At 41.2% G+C, this 20,128-nt stretch overlaps 1 protein-coding gene across 1 annotated transcript in view; it reads left to right on the top strand.

Annotated features, from left to right (window-relative positions):
• Positions 1–20,128, top strand: part of LOC133659241 (dachshund homolog 1-like) — a 478,649-nt gene that overhangs the window by 53,037 nt on the left and 405,484 nt on the right. The window contains exon 3 of the mRNA XM_062061974.1: positions 5,817–5,960. Within this exon, the coding sequence (XP_061917958.1) occupies positions 5,908–5,960 (53 nt within the window). The 5' untranslated portion in view covers positions 5,817–5,907. The remainder of the gene's footprint in view (positions 1–5,816; positions 5,961–20,128) is intronic.

Genomic DNA, 20,128 nt, shown 5'->3' on the forward strand with positions numbered 1-20,128 from the left:
GTTCTAGGCGCAAAGTGTAAAAGGCAGCATGTGTGATGGTATGGGGGTGTATTAGTGCCCAAGACATGGGTAACTTACACATCTGTGAAGGCACCATTAATGCTGAAAGGTACATACAGCTTTTGGAGCAACATATGTTGCCATCCAAGCAACGTTACCATGGACGCCCCTGCTTATTTCAGCAAGACAATGCCAAGCCACGTGTTACATCAACGTGGCTTCATAGTAAAAGAGTGCGGGTACTAGACTGGCCTGCCTGTAGTCCAGACCTGTCTCCCATTGAAAATGTGTGGCGCATTATGAAGCCTAAAATATCACAACAGAGACTTTTAAACAACTTAAGCTGTACATCAAGCAAGAATGGGAAATAATTCCACTTCGAAAATGTGTCTCCTCAGTTCCCAAATGAGTGTTGTTAAAAGGAAAGGCCATGTAACACAGTGGTAAAAATTCTCCTGTGCCAACTTTTTTGCAATGTGTTGCTGCAATTAAATTCTAAGTTAATGATTATTTGCAAAAAAAAACTTAAGTTTCTCAGCCCGAACATTAAATATCTTGTCTTTGCAGTCTATTCAATTGAATATAAGTTGAAAAGGATTTGCAAATCATTGTATTCTATTTTTATTTACCATTTACACAACGTGCCAACTTCACCGCTTTTGGGTGTTGTAAAACTGACCATTGTGGTTGCTGGCTTTAGGTTACAAGGCAATGGGAACAAAGATGGCAAACAATAATCATGAGAAGCATTTGCCTCCACTTTGAACTAAATGCAGGGGCAGTTTTAGAGTGCACGAGGAAGCTCACGCTCAGGAAGTAAACGCGAATCAAAGTGCAAGCAGCTGCTTAAGCGCTTACTCGTCCACATCAGCCGTCATTGTTGCGGCGGGCGAGGTGACGCTGCTCTCGGGGCAGGAAGAGGAGGCGATAGTGCTGTCATGTGTCACGCCGAGGCCAGCCTGCCAGAGAACAATTGAACACGGAACTGTGGAGTGCTTGTGGAAACATAATCACCTTTTGCGCTGGAACACAGTGGGAACAAGCAAGCACTTTGCTTTAAGCTCCCAAATACAAGCAGCAAGGACATAGGAGAGTCGATAGAGAACAAAGCAGGTTGATAGCGATCATTTTGGAAATGATAACAAACAATTAAACCGACTTTCATGTTGCATAAACACAGACATCTGTCTGGTGTCTTAAATGGGAAGCTTTTATACAGAAACAACAGCACAATTTTAACTGCTTGTTGACTTAAAAGATCATTTCACTTTAGGGAATTCCAGTTTTCCCTTTATCACGGGTTACGTTCCAGACCCCCTGTGGTCAGTGACTTTAATGACTATCGTATGTATTTAAAGTCTTTATGAGCCCTCCACACTGCTTCTACATACACTTTCCATGCTCTTAAAACAACACTTCATACACCCTAAAACGTACACAATTTTAACATAAAAAGATTAAAGGCCTACTGAAAGCCACTACTAGCGACCACGCAGTCTGATAGTTTATATATCAATGATGAAATCTTAACATTGCAACACATGCCAATACGGCCGGGTTAACTTATAAAGTGACATTTAAAACTTCCCGGGAAATATCCGGCTGAAACGTCGCGGTATGATGACGTATGCGCGTGACGAAGTCAGAGTAACGGAAGTTATGGTACCCCGTAGAATCCTATACAAAAAGCTCTGTTTTCATTTCATAATTCCACAGTATTCTGGACATCTTTTGCAATTTGTTTAATGAACAATGAAGGCTGCAAAGAAGACAGTTGTAGGTGGGATCGGTGTATTAGCAGCGGACTACAGCAACACAACCAGGAGGACTTTGTTGGAGCGCTAGCCGCCGACCTCACCTTGACTTCCTACGTCTCCGGGCCGCCAAACGCATCGGGTGAAGTCCTTCGCCCTTCTGCCGATCGCTGGAACGCAGGTGAGCACGGGTGTTGATGAGTAGATGAGGGCTGGCTGGCGTAGGTGGAGAGCTAATGTTTTTAGCATAGCTCTGTGAGGTCCCGTTGCTAAGTTGCTAAGTTAGCTTCAATGGCGTCGTTAGCACAGCATTGTTAACCTTCGCCAGCCTGGAAAGCATTAACCGTGTATTTACATGTCCACGGTTTAATAGTATTGTTGATTTTCTATCTATCCTTCCAGTCAGGGGTTTATTTCTTTTGTTTCTATATGCAGTTAAAGCACGATGCTATCACGTTAGCTCCATAGCTAAAGCATTTTGCCGATGTATTGTCGTGGAGATAAAAGGCACTGAATGTCCATTTCGCGTGCTCGACTCTCATTTTCAAGAGGATATAGTATCCCAGGTGGTTTAAAATACAAATCCGTGATCCACAATAGAAAAAGGAGAGAGTGTGGAATCCAATGAGCCAGCTTGTACCTAAGTTACGGTCAGAGCGAAAAAAGATACGTCCATCACTGCCTCTCAAGTCCTTCACTGTAACGTTCCTCATCTACGAATCTTTCATCCTCGCTCAAATTAATGGGGTAATCATCACTTTCTCAGTCCGAATCTCTCTCGCTCCATTGTAAACAACGGGGAATTGTGAGGAATACTAGCTCCTGTGACGTCACGCTACTTCCGCTACAGGCAAGGCTTTTTTTATCAGCGACCAAAAGTTGCGACCTTTATCGGCGATGTTCTCTACTAAATCCTTTCAGCAAAAATATGGCAATATCGCGAAATGATCAAGTATGACACATAGAATGGATCTGCTATTCCCGTTTGAATAAAAAAAAAAATATATATACATATTTTTGCTGAAAGGATTTAGTATAGAACAACGAAGATAAAGTTCTTAACTTTTGGTCTCTGATAAAAAAAAAAGCCTTGCCTGTACCGGAAGTAGCGTGACGTAGTTAATTGATCGCCTCCTCATATTTTCCTATTGTTTACACCAGCAGCGAGAGCGATCCGGACTGAGAAAGCGACGATTACCCATTAATTTGAGCGAGGATGAAAGATTTGTGGATGAGGAACGTTAGAGTGACGGACTAGAATGCAGTGCAAGACATATCTTTTTTCGCTCTGACCGTAACTTAGGTACAAGCTGGCTCATTGGATTCCACACTCTCCTTTTTCTATTGTGGATCACGGATTTGTATTTTAAACCACCTGGGATACTATATCCTCTTGAAAATGAGAGTCGAGAACGCGAAATGGACATTCAGTGCCTTTTATCTCCACGACAATACATCGGCGAAATGCTTTAGCTACGAGCTAACGTGATAGCATCGTGCTTTAACTGCATATAGAAACAAAAAAAATAAACCCCTGACTGGAAGGATAGATAGAAAATCAACAATACTATTAAACCGTGGACATGTAAATACACGGTTAATGCTTTCCAGGCTGGCGAAGGTTAACAATGCTGTGCTAACGACGCCATTGAAGCTAACTTAGCAACTTAGCAACCGGACCGCACAGAGCTATGCTAAAAACATTAGCTCTCCACCTACGCCAGCCAGCCCTCATCTGCTCATCAACACCCGTGCTCACCTGCGTTCCAGCGATCGGCAGAAGGACGAAGGACTTCACCCGATGCGTTTGGCGGCCCGGAGACGTAGGAAGTCAAGGTGAGATCGGCGTTTAGCGCTCTCCAACAAAATCCTCCTGGTTGTGTTGCTGTAGTCCGCTGCTAATACACCGATCCCACCTACAACTGTCTTCTTTGCAGCCTTCATTGTTCATTAAACAAATTGCAAAAGATGTCCAGAATACTGTGGAATTATGAAATGAAAACAGAGCTTTCTGTATAGGATTCTACGGGGTACCATAACTTCCGTTATGGTACCCCGTTCGAGAACGCGAAATGGACATTCACAGTGACTTTTATCTCCACGACAATACATCGACGAAACACTTTAGCTACGGAGCTAACGTGATAGCATCGTGCTTAACTGCGTATAGAAACACAATAAATAAACCCCTGACTGGAAGGATAGACAGAAGATCAACAATACTATTAAACCATGTACATGTAACTACACGGTTAATGCTTTCCAGCCTGGTGAAGCTTAACAATGCTGTTGCTAACAACGCCATTGAAGCTAACTTAGCTAGGGAGCTAACGTGATAGCATCGGGCTCAAATGCAGATAGAAACAAAATAAATAAACCCCTGACTGGAAGGATAGACAGAAAAGCAACAATACTATTAAACCATGAACATGTAAATACACGGTTAATGCTTTCCAGCTTGGCGAAGCTTAAAAATGCGGTTGCTAACTTTGCCATTGAAGCTAGCTTAGTATAACGGGACCTCACAGAGCTATGATAAAAACATTAGCGCTCCACCTACGCCAGCCAGCCCTCATCTGCTCATCAACACCCGTGCTCACCTGCGTTCCAGCGATCGACGGAAGGATGAAGGACTTCACCACGATCATCCGTGCGGTCGGTGGCTAGCGTCGGCTAGCGCGTCTGCTATCCGAGTCTAAGTCTTCCCGGTTGTGTTGCTGCAGCCAGCCGCTAATACACCGATCCCACCTACAACTTTCTTCTTTGCAGCCTTCATTGTTCATTAAACAAATTGCAAAAGATTCACCAACACAGATGTCCAGAATACTGTGGAATTTTGCGATGAAAACAGAGCTTTTTGTATTGGATACAATGGGGTACCGATACTTCTGTTTCACTGGCTACGTCACGCGCATACGTCATCATCCAAAGGCGTTTTCAACCGGAAGTTTAGCGGGAAATTTAAAATGTCACTTTATAAGTTAACCCGGCCGTATTGGCATGTGTTGCAATGTTAAGATTTCATCATTGATATATAAACTATCAGACTGCGTGGTCGCTAGTAGTGGCTTTCAGTAGGCCTTTAATGGGTACTCCAAGTTCTTTGAATATTGGAATCTCAGTGTACTCAATGGTGGTTTGAAGTCCGCGATGCACTGACATCGTAGTGCTTGAACCGCGAAGTGGAGAGGTTACACTGTACTTTTGGAAAAAGTGTACTGTGTTTTCCGGACTATAGAGCGCACAGGGATATAAGCCACACCACAACATTTTAGAATAAAAAGGTTTTTTTCCTTATATTAGCCACACTGGTTTATATACGTTGCGAAACTATTTATTTACACGGAAATATTTTGTAAATGTTTGTTTCCCCTTGTTCCACCCCCTGGGATGTGAGGGGAGCGGCTCGGGAGGTGAGGGGAGCAGTGAGCAGCGGCAGTGGCTGTGCTCGGGAATCATTTTTGGTGATTTAACCCCCTAATTCCAATGGGACCAATTACCTCCCTGGGTAAAGGGAGGTAATTGGTCCCATTTTATAGTCTTTTGGTATGACTCCAAATAATATGGCTGTTTTCTCATACAATAAAGATAATAAATTCTGTTTTCCCTTAAAGGGGAACTGCACTTTTTTTGTTTTTGTTTTGCCTATCATTCCCAATCTTTATGTAAGAGAAGAACACATATTTTTATTTTTTATGCATTCTAAATAGTAAATAAATGTGATCAACAGTCTGCTTACTACGGAACCAGCGGGAATCGCTCTATTCTGCCTATTAAGTCCTTAAAAAAACATCCAAAAACCTCCTTACAAAATGTAAGTATATACATTATGTAATGTAGTAAAAAGTACATTTAATATGTATATATTTTGATCATTTTAAGCTGAAGCGGCACATTAATTAAAAAAAACACAATGTTCGCTTTTTTTTCCTCAACATCACTGATTATTACTCACTGCAGACTTCATGAAAACCAACAAACATAATAAAACATCACTGACTGTACAATGTCTGCTGTCATTAGGATGCCGACTGATAGAATCTTGTTATATTCCCGTTTTAGATGAAGAAGGACTCATAATCCTCGTAAAGAAAAGGGGGATGGAACCAAGCGTCTTTTCGTGTTGTACTCGCCAGTTCCGCGTCTAAATTGGATGTCAAAGTGGACCAACTTGTCGGATTACGTCCTCATCCTTCTACTATCCAGGTGAGAGGCGTGATTTCTGATCTACAGCAGTGGTTCTCAAATGGGGGTACGCGTACCCCTGGGGGTACTTTTTAAAATATTCTAAAAATAGCAACAATTCAAAAATCCTTTATAAATAGAATAAAAACCTATCTTTTTTTCCAAATAGTTCAAGAAAGACCACTACAAATGAGCAATATTTTGCACTGTTATACAATTTAATAAATCAGAAACTGATGACATAGTGCTGTATTTTACTTCTTTATCTCTTTTTTTCAACCAAAAATGCTTTGCTCTGATTAGGGGGTATTTGAATTTAAAAAAAATTCACAGGGGGTACATCACTGAAAAAAGGTTGAGAACCACTTGTTGATATAGACTTAGTAGACACAACGTATATTAAGTATATTGAGTTTTATTCAGACACTGAGGCAGCCGACATGTCAACATAGTTCCCTCCATGACATGCCCTATCCCAGCAGCCCCCACTGCCCCGCCTCCAGCATGAATAGCCGTAAAGGGAAACATAGAACTGTCGTAAAGTGTTCATTGGAGAACAACACACGTTAACAATCTCCCTCTTCTTTCTTTAAAATAAGAAAAACAAAAGCCAAGTGCAACAAGGGAAAAGGCAATTGAAAAACATTCAAGAAAATAACAAAATACAATCAGCATTCTCGCCTGTGTTTTTTTTTTTTTTTTTTTTTTTAAACAACAATTAGGGTGAATTCCAATTAGGGTGGATTCCACAGTCCTTCACATAGTGCTTTCAAGAGCACTAGGGATGATGCCCCCTTTTTCGTCAGACAGTCAGCTAGTTGGGCTTTTGTCACTGACCAGAGCACCTTTTTGATTGTTTTACTCTGAATGAGCTCCTTGATCCCGCTTATATCCAACCGAAGTCTCTTCTCTGTGACCTGTTTAGTGGACTTAAGGGCATCATAAAGAGAGTGATTGTCAGTCACACAGACCAACGTGGGAGCATTTAATTTGGTGGTCCCAGTAGTGAGCTCCGAAAAAAGAGTAGAAAGGAAAATAGCATTGTCTATTCCATCCGACATAGCGAGTGTCTCTCCCGCAAGGGTGCTCCGCACCACACGCCTGATCCTCTTAGATTGCCAACAGAGAGGAGAAAACTTCCCGTTTTCCCCCATGAGAGTGATCAATGTCCCTCCTTGAGTACCTCCATCAGGCAAGTTTCCCAGCGAGGCATCACTGAAGACAGTCAAGTTCAAAGCATCATTATTACCCAAATGTTGAAATTTCAGAGTAACCTTTCCTGCTTTAAGTTTACGAATCACCTTATTTGCATCATGAATGGACTGTACAGTAGCATTTTTCAGAATAGATGCCAAAATACAAGCGTCAAACATAACATCAGGTCTAGTTTGTTTTGCAACCCAAAGAATTTGTCCTATTTTTGATCTCAGCTGCTCTCTTTCCGTTTCACTAAGAGCTGAATCTCTCTGTATAGCACGTGCTGGCTGCATGTTTATGGGTTGCATGTTGTCAATATAGCCCTGCTGATTCATCTCAATTACACCATTTACAGTGGCAATGTCCATTCCTACATAGCAGAAATTATCATGTTCCTCACGTCCCACACGGAACGCACACTTCAGTCGAGGAATCACATCAGTTACAAAGTTTTGTGAACCTGCCCAGAGAAAATCATCCACATGACATGCAAGTACCCCTTTAACTTTGCATTGTTCATCCAACCAATAAAAGACTGCAGGATCCACTTGTGACACTTTACCACTTGTGCTCAGCATTATTTCTTTCACTCTATTATACCAATAAAGTGATGCATCAGCAAGACCATATACACATTTCTTAAGTTTCCATAGCACCCCTTTACTGTTTGCTTCTGGGGGGGGTGAACATGAATGTCCCTTGATAACTCCATGCCTTGCAAAAAGGCAGATTTAATGTCCATAGAATGGACCTTCCACTGATTTTGGCTAATCACTGCTAGCAATAACCTCAGGGATTCAGAAGCACAGGTTGGTGAATCTTTTTGCACCTGTTGGATATTGAACTCTTCAAAACCCCTGGCTACAAGTCTAGCTTTAGGCACAATACCGTTCTCAGTTTCTTTTAGACTACAGACCCAACGGGTGGAAACACATCTTTGGCCTGTATCTTCAACTTCTTCAAAAACATTATTATTGTTCCAGTTTTCAATCTCTATTTGTTTAGCTTCATCAAATGATATGTCTTTTGTTATAAGTACATCAGCATCCATGACTTCTGAATCGGACTCAATGCTGAGACTATTCACACGTGACAGATCAACAGCTTCTTTTTGACCATGACTCCCATCATTTTCAATAAATTGCAGGTTATACCAATTTTTATACCCTCCTGTGGCTTTGCCTGCTCTACCTAGGACTTTTGCTTTACATAGAACACTTTCATCACTTTTCATAAAGGTTACAGTATGTCCCGCTTTTACCTTGACACTGGACACAGGAATAACAGGGTTATCATTATAGACATTGTGCTCCATTTGAGTTTGAATTACATCATTATGAGTCACTAACGAATGAGCTCCCTCTCCTGCATTGGACTCTCTGTCACTTTCCTGTTCGTTATCAGCATCTGTGTTTTGTGTACTGAATGAGCCACCTGTGGCTCTGTTCACTACATCTGTGTTTTCACTGTCTGCTGCTTGATTCTGTACAATTATCTCACTGTTTGTGTCATCGAGAACCTCACTTTGAGCAGTTGTGTGTAACTTATTAAGCCTCGAGTGATGTACTCTAACAAGGATACCACCATGTCTTACAAATACAACAGCCCCATCCTGACCAATAACTATCCCTGGTCCCTTCCACTCTGTACTGTCAGCTCGTTTGTAATAGACCTTGTCTCCTGTCTCATATTTTTCATCTGTGGATCTGAGCTGCTTACGTAACGCTCTCCTTATTCTCTCTGAACATTCAGCTTCAGTGAAAGCCTTCCTAGAAGCATGCAACGCTGATATGTGTTGTCCTACCCTTGCACTAACAGTAGTGCCTTCGAGTGCAGGTAGTTTATCAATTAATACAGAGGGAAGGTTAGGGTTTTGACCAAATACCAGTTGATGTGGGCTATAACCATGAACACTGTGCATACAGTTCTTAGCCATAAGAGCCCAGTCTAGGGCAGTGTGCCAGTCACATCCATTTTCCCGTCTCACCTTCAGTAGGATGTCGGTGAGAGTCTGATTGTGTCTCTCCAACAGCCCGTTGCTCCAGGGACTGTATCCTGCTGTTGTCCTCGTCTCGATGTTGAAGTTTTCGGCCATGTCACGAAACTCTTCATTATTGAACTCTCCACCGTTGTCGCTGTACAAAATACGAGGAGGGACGTGAACACTTATCCATGTGTGGATGAGGGCGTTGACCATTTCAGAGGCCTTCTTTGTCTTCACAATGCTTCCTGCACTGAACCGGGTGAATTGGTCGATCACATGTAGATACCACACTCCTGGCTCCAACTCATGCAGGTCCACCGCCACCGTCTCATTATATTCTGTAGCTAGAGGCAGACCAACAGCTGGCCTCGGCTTCGCTTTGCTGTATCTCTGACATATGTCACAATCATGCACTATTTGTTGCAAAATAGTGAGGCAGTCCTTGTCTTTATTACCCGAGCTTTGAATTAGCCTCTGCAGCCTGTCTGCAGATGCGTGGCCAAACTGTTTGTGTAGCTTGAGAAGGATTTTGCGCTTTTCGGCTGAAGACATGTTTTCTGTCACTGTCAGGACTTCATCTTCAGCTGTCGCTGCAAGTATCACGTCATCTTTCATTTGCTGTGTTGTGCTGTTTTTGTCTCTTATGTCCACACAGTAGTGTCCTGAGCTGGTGAACTCAAGAGGAATCTGCTGTTTAAACATCACTGCTCTGTCATTCTCCATATCTAAAACAGTTCCTGCCTTCTTCAGTGAGGACTTACTCAGCAGCAGTGGAATGTCAGCGTTGACCACTTCTGTCTCAATGTGACATTTTGTTTGTCCTATTTTGGCAGGTAGTTTCACTTTTCTGGTGGAATATACTAAGTTGCCATCTCCAAAACGAAATGGTCTTGAACTGGTGTTTTCTGTCCTCATCATTTTGTCTGTCTGCTCTTGACTGAGACAACTAACATAACTGTCAAGCCATTTCTCCCCACATACTGTACGAGTGCATGCCGTGTCTATGATGGCTGATCCCAGGGATTCAGTTATGAAAATCTCAGCGTCAGACATAGGGTCATTTGTCAACAACGTTATGTTAACTTCTTCTACATTTTCGTCTTCTGTTAGTCTTACTTGTTCGTTCTTCTTGTAAGGACAGTCCTTGGCCCAATGAAATGTGCTTTGACAAACGGCACATCTTGAACGCTTACCGAACTTATCCAATGGGTTGGTGCCCGGCAACGGTGTCCTTTCACTCTTCTGTTGAAACGTGTTCCGTCTTCCCTGTCCTTGTCGTTGTCGTTGTTCAGTGAAGAAAGCTGCATCTTGGTTTAGTTGAATCCCGTGCGACAAACCTGGCGCCGTTTTCGCTCCAAAAATCCGCTTGAGTGCCGACTTCATGGACGCAAACTTTAGGTCGGGGCACGCCGTTAGTGCAAGTTGTCTGTTTTTCTCATCGAGGCAGGCCGTGTCCAACAACTTGAAGGCTAACACAGCATCTGGAAGCGCCATGTCGTACTTTTTAATTCGATTGTATCGCTGCTCAAAGTCAATTATGTAGTCTGCCATTGAAACGGAACTGTCTTTCATTAAACGATCAAACTGGGAATACGCTTCGTACGCGCGGTCCTTTTCTTCTTGCTGAAACACACCGTCCAGTTTTGCTAGTAATGTCGCCATACCAGTGTCTTTGTCCAAGTCGTCTGCTGGTATCTCCATAGCGATATCCTTGGCTCGTCCTTCCAGACCCAAAGCCACAGCAAGCGCCTGCTTCTTCTTGTCGAGTTCGGTAACTCGTGCCCATATGTTAACTTCATTTTTCCAACATTCATACGGCCTGGTTTCGTCAAACTTCGGCGGTACTCTGTAGTTCGCAGCCATCTTCAAACCATCCTCTGCTACCAATGTTGATATAGACTTAGTAGACACAACGTATATTAAGTATATTGAGTTTTATTCAGACACTGAGGCAGCCGACATGTCAACATAGTTCCCTCCATGACATGCCCTATCCCAGCAGCCCCCACTGCCCCGCCTCCAGCATGAATAGCCGTAAAGGGAAACATAGAACTGTCGTAAAGTGTTCATTGGAGAACAACACACGTTAACACCACTGATCTACAGTAAACTTCCACAAGCGAGGAAACAGCTTACCAGTCAATGACGTCAATATGGTCACACAAGCTTGTGATCACGGCGGTGATATAAATAGTTTGTCTGCGTCAGCGCTTATAATAACAATATCACTAATACTTGGTTAATATTCAAGTCACAACATGTAAATGGACTATTGTTGGTGTTTGGATGGTTATTTACTGGGTTTTATGGGCGGAATGGAGGAGCTCCCATTGGGTTTGTTGTGAGCAAACTTGTATTTACTTTTAATTACGAGTTAGAATGCGTAAAAAAAATACATCCGTCGTCATGTCTTTCGTAATGATTGTGAATGATAGGCAATAGCATGTTTTTCCTCATATTTAACATTTCAAACTGGCCCATAAACACTTTCATATATAGTTAGCTATCAGAGAGACACTTTTAGTCACTTCATTCCTAAAACGTGAGACGAAAATGTGCTTGTTGAGTTTGAGTTTGAGTTTATTTCGAACATGCAAACATACAACATGATACATCACAATTTCCAGTTTCTCTTTTCAACATGTTCGAAAAGGAGTAGGAAGAAGCAGAGCTTATTTAATCCTACCCCTTTTCTTTTACATAACAGTTGCTAAAACTTTTTGTTCACTTCCTGTTCTCAATTTATTCACAATAAACTCCATAAGTAATCACAATAAAAATAAATAATAGTAAGAATTTAATAATAATTGGTGAAGTAAGTCATATTTCATATGATGAGATAAGTAAGATTACTTTAAGAATGAATGAATGGATGGATGAAATAAATTGAGAATGTTTGTCATGGTTCTTCTTCTTTGTACTTTGTAAACACTTTAAGTTTGAAGAGTTTCTTGAAGTGTATCATATTAGTACATTGTTTGATTGCTTTGCTTAATCCATTCCATCATTTAATTCCACATATTGATACACTGAAGGTCTTAAGTGTTGTACGTGCATACAAATGTTTTAAATTACGTTTTTCTCTAAGATTATATTTCTCTTCTTTTTTTGAGAAGAATTGTTGTATATTCTTGGCTAGCAGGTTATAGTTTGCTTTGTGCATCATTTCAGCTGTTTGCAAATTCACTATGTCGTGGAATTTCAGTATTTTTGATTCAATAAATAAAGTGTTTGTATGTTCTCTATATCCAACATGATGTATTATTATAACTGATCTTTTTTGTAGCACCGTTAATGAATGAAGTGTACTTTTGTAATTATTTCCCCATATTTCTACACAGTAGCTCAGATATGGTAACACTAGCGAGTATGTATGGTGGTCAGGGGCGCCGAAAAGGGGGGGGGGAAGGAGACAGATTCTAGGGGCCCATGATGGAGGGGGGCCCAGAGAGGCCCCTAATGATGATGAAATTATAATACAGATTCTTTTCATGGGGCCCAAAATCCCTAGCGGCGCCCCTGATGGTGGTTATTCGAGATTAAAAATGGTTGAGATAGTAAATCTCTACTGCTACACAAGCTGTACACTGACTCCTCTGAAGTATATCCAATTTTCATTTCTATGGTATTGACCTTTTGTATGTTTCTATGAGAGAGGGCAGTGCCCCTATGGATGAACTAGCCCTGCTCAAGGCTCAAATTCATGCTAAGCAAACACAAGCCAATCTGAGCACAAAGCCTTTGAAATATGTCGTGTTTACTTTCAAGGCTGTAGTGTAAACCGACTGTTCCAAACGGATATGGAATGATATAATCCCGGGTTAAACTCGGGCGACCTCTCCTCCCTTGCCAGACGAGGAAAAGTTCAAGGATTTGCAGCAGTCGTACTAACGCAGCATGAAACAGGAAATACTCATTCATTGATTTTGTGTGTGTGTGTGTGTGTGTGTGTGTGTGTGTGTGTGTGTGTGTGTGTGTGTGTGTGTGTGTGTGTGTGTGTGTGTGTGTGTGTGTGTGTGTGTGTGTGTGTGTGTGTGTGTGTGTGTGTGTGTCCGCACAGATCAATTTGATTTTTCCTTTGTTTTAGGACTTACAATGCAGCAGGCAGGATGTGTTTGCTACAAGCGCGGGCCAAATGAAGCTATAAATCAAGTGTTGGAGCAGAAACACACAATGTCAACCCGCCGTAGAGCACGTACTGTTGCAGAGCTGCACATCAAAAACCTCGCTACGATCTGCTTTCGCACTGAAATAACAGCGCCGCATTCTTCTACACGCCCAATGATCAAAACGGAGCGACGCAATAAACTTTGTTTTATGTTGCCATGTTAGATGTTGACTTGCAGAGTCCCTGTATCCTCCACAGAAACACACGTCACTATAAACAAGCCTCACACAATTATAACAGCATACATGTACTACAAACCCCGTTTCCATATGAGTTGGGAAATGGTGTTAGATGTAAATATAAACGGAATACAATGATTTGCAAATCCTTTTCAAGCCATATTCAGTTGAATATGCTACAAAGACAACATATTTCATGTTCAAACTCATAAACGTTTTTTTTGTGTGCAAATAATCATTAACTTTAGAATTTGATGGCAGCAACACGTGACAAAGAAGTTGGGAAAGGTGGCAATAAATACTGATAAAGTTGAGGAATGCTCATCAAAGACTTATTTGGAACATCCCACAGGTGTGCAGGCTAATTGGGAACAGGTGGGTGCCATGATTGGGTATAAAAGTAGATTCCATGAAATGCTCAGTCGTTCACAAACAAGGATGGGGCGAGGGTCACCACTTTGTCAACAAATGCCTGAGCAAATTGTTGAACAGTTTAAGAACAACCTTTATCAAGCAGCTATTGCAAGGAATTGAGGGATTTCACCATCTACGCTCCGTAATATCATCAAAGAGAATGTGGAGAAATCACTGCACGTAAGCAGCTAAGCCCGTGACCTTCCATCCCTCAGGCTGTACTGCATCAACAAGCCACATCAGTGTGTAAAGGATATCACCACATGGGCTCAGGAACACTTCAGAAAGCCACTGTCAGTAACTACAGTTGGTCGCTACATCTGTAAGTGCAAGTTAAAACTCTCCTATGCAAGGCGAAAACTGTTTATCAACAACACCCAGAAACGCTTCGCTGGGCCTGAGCTCATCTAAGATGGACTGATACAAAGTGGAAAAGTGTTCTGTGGTCTGACGAGTCCACATTTCAAATTGTTTTTGGAAACTGTGGACGTCGTGTCCTCCGGACCAAAGAGGAAAAGAACCATCCGGATTGTTCTAGGTGCAAAGTGTAAAAGGCAGCATGTGTGATGGTATGGGGGTGTATTAGTGCCCAAGACATGGGTAACTTACACATCTGTGAAGGCACCATTAATGCTGAAAGGTACATACAGCTTTTGGAGCAACATATGTTGCCATCCAAGCAACGTTACCATGGACGCCCCTGCTTATTTCAGCAAGACAATGCCAAGCCACGTGTTACATCAACGTGGCTTCATAGTAAAAGAGTGCGGGTACTAGACTGGCCTGCCTGTAGTCCAGACCTGTCTCCCATTGAACATGTGTGGTGCATTATGAAGCCTAAAATAGCAGAAGGGAGACCCTCGGACTGTTGAACAACTTAAGCTGTACATCAAGCAAGAATGGGAAAGAATTCCACTTCAAAAATGTGTCTCCTCACTTCCCAAACCTTTACTGAGTGTTGTTTAAAGGAAAGGCCATGTAACACAGTGGTGAACATGCCCTTTCCCAACTACTTTGGCACGTGTTGCAGCCATGAAATTCTATGTTAATTATTATTTGCAAAAAAAAAAATAGAGTTTATGAGTTTGAACATGAAATATGTTGTCTTTGTAGCATATTCAACTGAATATGGCTTGAAAAGGATTTGCAAATCATTGTATTCTGTTTATATTTACATCTAACACCATTTCCCAACTCATATGGAAACGGGGTTTGTACTTACAGATACAAAAGTGACTAATCTTACACCCATCACTGCTAATCATGCTTCCCCCTCTCTCTTGTCAATAGTGCCTTTTTAAGATGGTCAAGTCTGGGGGTCAACAACATTCAAGATTTTTACATTGACAACATTTTTGCCTTCTTCCAGTAACTTTGTGATACATTTTCACTGCCGAATTAACACTTTTTTAGATATCTACAGTTTTGTTCGTAATACTTTTCCCAGGTTGCCAAACTCACCGACTGACACAGTTTTAGATGCTTTTTTCACACCACTTCCGACAATCACATTTTTCATTTGCGCCCTGAGTCTCTGAATTCAATTAAGTCGCTTTGGGAGGGTGACTTAGGAGTGACCCTATCTGAGCAGAGCAGGACGGAGATTTTAAGCAGAGTTCATAAGTAGAGATGTCCGATAATATCGGCCGGCCGATATTATCGGCCGATAAATGCTTTAAAATGTAATATCGGTATCGTTTTTTTTATTATCGGTATCGTTTTTTTTAATTTAATTTAATTTTTTATTTTTTATTAAATCCACATAAAAAACACAAGATACACTTACAATTAGTGCACTAAGCCAAAAAACCTCCCTCCCCCATTCACACAAAAGGGTTGTTTCTTTCTGTTATTAATATTCTGCTTCCTACATTATATATCAATATATATCAATACAGTCTGCAAGGGATACAGTCCGTAAGCACACATGATTGTGCGTGCTGCTGCTCCACTAATAGTACTAACCTTTAACACTTAATTTGACTAATTTTTATTAATTACTAGTTTCTATGTAACTGATTTTATATTGTTTTACTTTCTTTTTTATTCAAGAAAATGTTTTTAATTTATTTATCTTATTTTATTTTTTTAATTTAAAAAAAAAAAAGGACCTTATCTTCACCATACCTGGTTGTCCAAATTAGGCATAATAATGTGTTAATTCCACAACTGTATATATCAGTATCGGTATCGGTAATTAAAGAGTTGGACAATATCGGAATATCGGATATCGGCAAAAAGCCATTATAGGACATCCCTATTCATAAGTCTTCTATTTGTGCTAGACCCAACCTTACATTCTTATCTATTGTACCAAAGTTCGGCTGCCTAAGATGTGTGACGGAAGATCGGTATTATGTGATCGGTCTCCAGCTAACTTAATACAGATGTTTTGGCTTTGTCCATCCCCGTGCAGTTATTGGACTGAAATTTGTAATGTTTTGTCTTTAGTAATTGGCGAAAAGATTAGTGAACTATTTGGGGTAACACCTCTGTCAACTTCTCTTAGCAAATCCAAAAAAGAACTTGGTAGCATTTACTACTTTGTTGGCTAGGACAGTGTTTTTCAACCTTTTTTTGAACCAAGGCACATTTTTTTCATTGAAAAAATGCGGAGGCACACCACCACCACCAGAATACATAAAAAAATAAACTCAGTAGCCGATATTGACAGTAAAAAGTTGTTGGATATGAATTCAAATCATAACCAAGCATGCGTCAATATAGCTCTTGTCTCAAAGTAGGTGTACTGTCACATCACGTCGTGACTTATTTGGAGTTTTTTGCTGATTTCTTGTGTGTAGTGTTTTAGTTCTTGTCTCGCGCTCCTATTTTGGTGGCTTTTCCTGTTTTGTTGGTATTTTCCTGTAGCAGTTGCATGTCTTCCTTTCAGCTCTATTCCCCGCACCTGCTTTGTTTTAGCCGTCAAGACTATTTAAGTTGTGCGGACGCTATCCTTCTTTGTGTGGACATTGTTGATTGTCACGTCGTGTACGGATGTACTTTGTGGACGCCGTCTCTGCTCGACACGCCGTAAGTCTTTGCTGTCGTCCAGCATTCTGTTTTTGTTTACTTTGTAGCCAGTTCAGTTTTAGTTTTGTTCTGCATAGCCTTCCCTTAAGCTGCAATGCCTTTTCTTAGGGGCACTCACCTTTTGTGTATTTTTGGTTTAAGCATTAGATACCTTTTTACCTTGCTGTCGATTGCATATTGTGATCACGACAAACCGTGTTCCCGACATCTACAAAGCAATTAGCTACCTGCTGCCACCTACTGATATGGAAGAGTATAACATGGTGACTCTGCCGAGCTCTAGACAGCACAGACACTCAACAACGGCATATTTTTTGCGGATTATAATTACTGGTTTGCAAAAAAGATTTTTAACCCAATTAGGTGAAATTACACAATCTCCCACTAAGTTAGCTTCAATGGCGTCGTCAGCAACAGCATTGCTAGGCTTCGCCAGGCGGTACAGCATTAACCGTGTAGTTACAGGTCCAGTGTTTGGTAGTACTGTTGATCTGCTGTCTATCCTTCCAGTCAGGGGCTTATTTCTTTTGTTTCTATTTGCATTTAAGCACGATGCTATCACGTTAGCTCCGTAGCTAAAGTGCTTCGCCGATGTATTGTCGTGGAGATAAAAGTCACTGTGAATGTCCATTTCGTGTTCTCGACTCTCATTTTCAAGAGGATATAGTATCCCAGGTGGTTTAAAATACAAATCCGTGATCCACAATAGAAAAAGGAGAGAGTGTGGAATCCAATGAGCCAGCTTGTACCTAAGTTACGGTCAGAGCGAAAAAAGATACGTCCTGCACTGCACTCTAGTCCTTCACTCTCACGTTCCTCATCCACGAATCTTTCATCCTGGCTCAAATTAATGGGGTAATCGTCGCTGTCTCGGTCCGAATCGCTCTCGCTGCTGGCGTAAACAATGGGGAAATGTGAGGAGCCTTTCAACCTGTGACGTCACGCTACTTCCGGTACAGGCAAGGCTTTTTTTATCAGCGACCAAAAGTTGCGAACTTTGTCGTCGATTTTCTCTACTAAATCCTTTCAGCAAAAATATGGCAATATCGCGAAATGATCAAGTATGACACATAGAATGGATCTGCTATCCCCGTTTAAATAAGAACATTTCATTTCAGTAGGCCTTTAAAGATATTCTTTATTTCCTTAAATTGGAGAAAATTAGGCTGACCTTGAACGGTTGTTCTTTGAAGTTTCAGGAAGTATGGAGTGGTTTCCTAAAATATGTAGAAGAGACTGATCTCAAATTAACCCCGATTGAAAAGCAATTGAAAGGTAGATAATTGATGAGCCTTTTTGTCTGATTTTGTGTATTGCTGCACTCTGTTGGGGACATTCAGGAGTGCACTTGTCTGTGGCTTAGTTTAGTTTAGTTGAGTCTTTATTTGAAGGGACAATGTACAGAAACATTAAGCTCAAAGACAGATATGTTCTGTACCAGATTATAGCTAAATAGCTAATTTCCATCTGCAGTCCCAGGCTACCTAAATTAAAGGGATACAAAAATCATGCAATACAATTATAACGATAAAATCATACACAACTATTAAGAAAAAAGTCATAAAATGCCCTTTCGTGGACACATACTTAAAGGCCTACTGAAAGCCACTACTACCGACCACGCAGTCTGATAGTTTATATATCAATGATGAAATCTTAACATTGCAACACATGCCAATACGGCCGGGTTAACTTATAAAGTGACATTTTAAAATTCCCGGGAAATATCCGGCTGAAACATCGCGGTATGATGACGTATGCGCGTGACGAAGTCAGAGTAACGGAAGTTATGGTACCCCTTAGAATCCTATACAAAAAGCTCTGTTTTCATTTCATAATTCCACAGTATTCTGGACATCTTTTGCAATTTGTTTAATGAACAATGAAGGCTGCAAAGAAGACAGTTGTAGGTAAGATCAGTGTATTAGCAGCGGACTACAGCAACACAACCAGGAGGACTTTGTTGGAGCGCTAGCCGCGCTAGCCGCCGACTTCACCTTGACTTCCTACGTCTCCGGGCCGCCAAACGCATCGGGTGAAGTCCTTCGTCCTTCTGCCAATCGCTGGAACGCAGGTGAGCACGGGCGTTGATGAGCAGATGAGGGCTGGCTGGCGTAGGTGGAGAGCTAATATTTTTAGCATAGCTCTGTGCAGTCTGGTTGCTAAGCTGGCTTCAATGGCGTCGTTAGCACAGCATTGTTAACCTTCGCCAGCCTGGAAAGCATTAACCGTGTATTTACATGTCCACGGTTTAATAGTATTGTTGATTTTCTATCTATACTTCCAGTCATGGGTTTATTTCTTTTGTTTCTATATGCAGTTAAAGCACGATGCTATCACGTTAGCTCGTAGCTAAAGCATTTCGCCGATGTATTGTCGTGGAGATAAAAGGCACTGAATGTCCATTTCGCGTTCTCGACTCTCATTTTCAAGAGGATATAGTATCCCAGGTGGTTTAAAATACAAATCCGTGATCCACAATAGAAAAAGGAGAGTGTGGAATCCAATGAGCCAGCTTGTACCTAAGTTACGGTCAGAGCGAAAAAAGATACGTCCATCACTGCCTCTCAAGTCCTTCACTGTAACGTTCCTCATCTACGAATCTTTCATCCTCGCTCAAATTAATGGGGTAATCATCACTTTCTCGGTCCGAATCTCTCTCGCTCCATTGTAAACAACGGGGAATTGTGAGGAATACTAGCTCCTGTGACGTCACGCTACTTCCGCTACAGGCAAGGCTTTTTTTTTTATCAGCGAGCAAAAGTTGCAAACTTTATCGTCGATTTTCTCTACTAAATCCTTTCAGCAAAAATATGGCAATATCGCGAAATGATCAAGTATGACACATAGAATGGATCTGCTATTCCCGTTTAAATAAAAAAAAATCATTTCAGTAGGCCTTTAATATACAATACAAGCACACCTCATTTACATCATCACACAAAGACAATACATGCTTTTGTTCACATCTGTCATCATTTTTAAAAACAACCATGATTTTAACCATGTCAATAGCTGCCTGTACTTATTTGACGGATGCATATTTTTTTTATGCTTAATTATTTTAATTTTATTTTATACATTTTTGTGGGTTACTTATTTCGGAAGAAAAAAAAAGGACATTTTATGAGTTGAAATGGGTGGTGTGGAAATTTTTCAAATCGGTCGAGAAATGTTGAATTGAGAAATGTCATCACGGAATTTCAGGAAAACC

This window comes from Entelurus aequoreus, linkage group LG10 (genome assembly GCF_033978785.1).
Source record: "Entelurus aequoreus isolate RoL-2023_Sb linkage group LG10, RoL_Eaeq_v1.1, whole genome shotgun sequence".
Lineage (NCBI taxonomy): Eukaryota > Metazoa > Chordata > Actinopteri > Syngnathiformes > Syngnathidae > Entelurus > Entelurus aequoreus.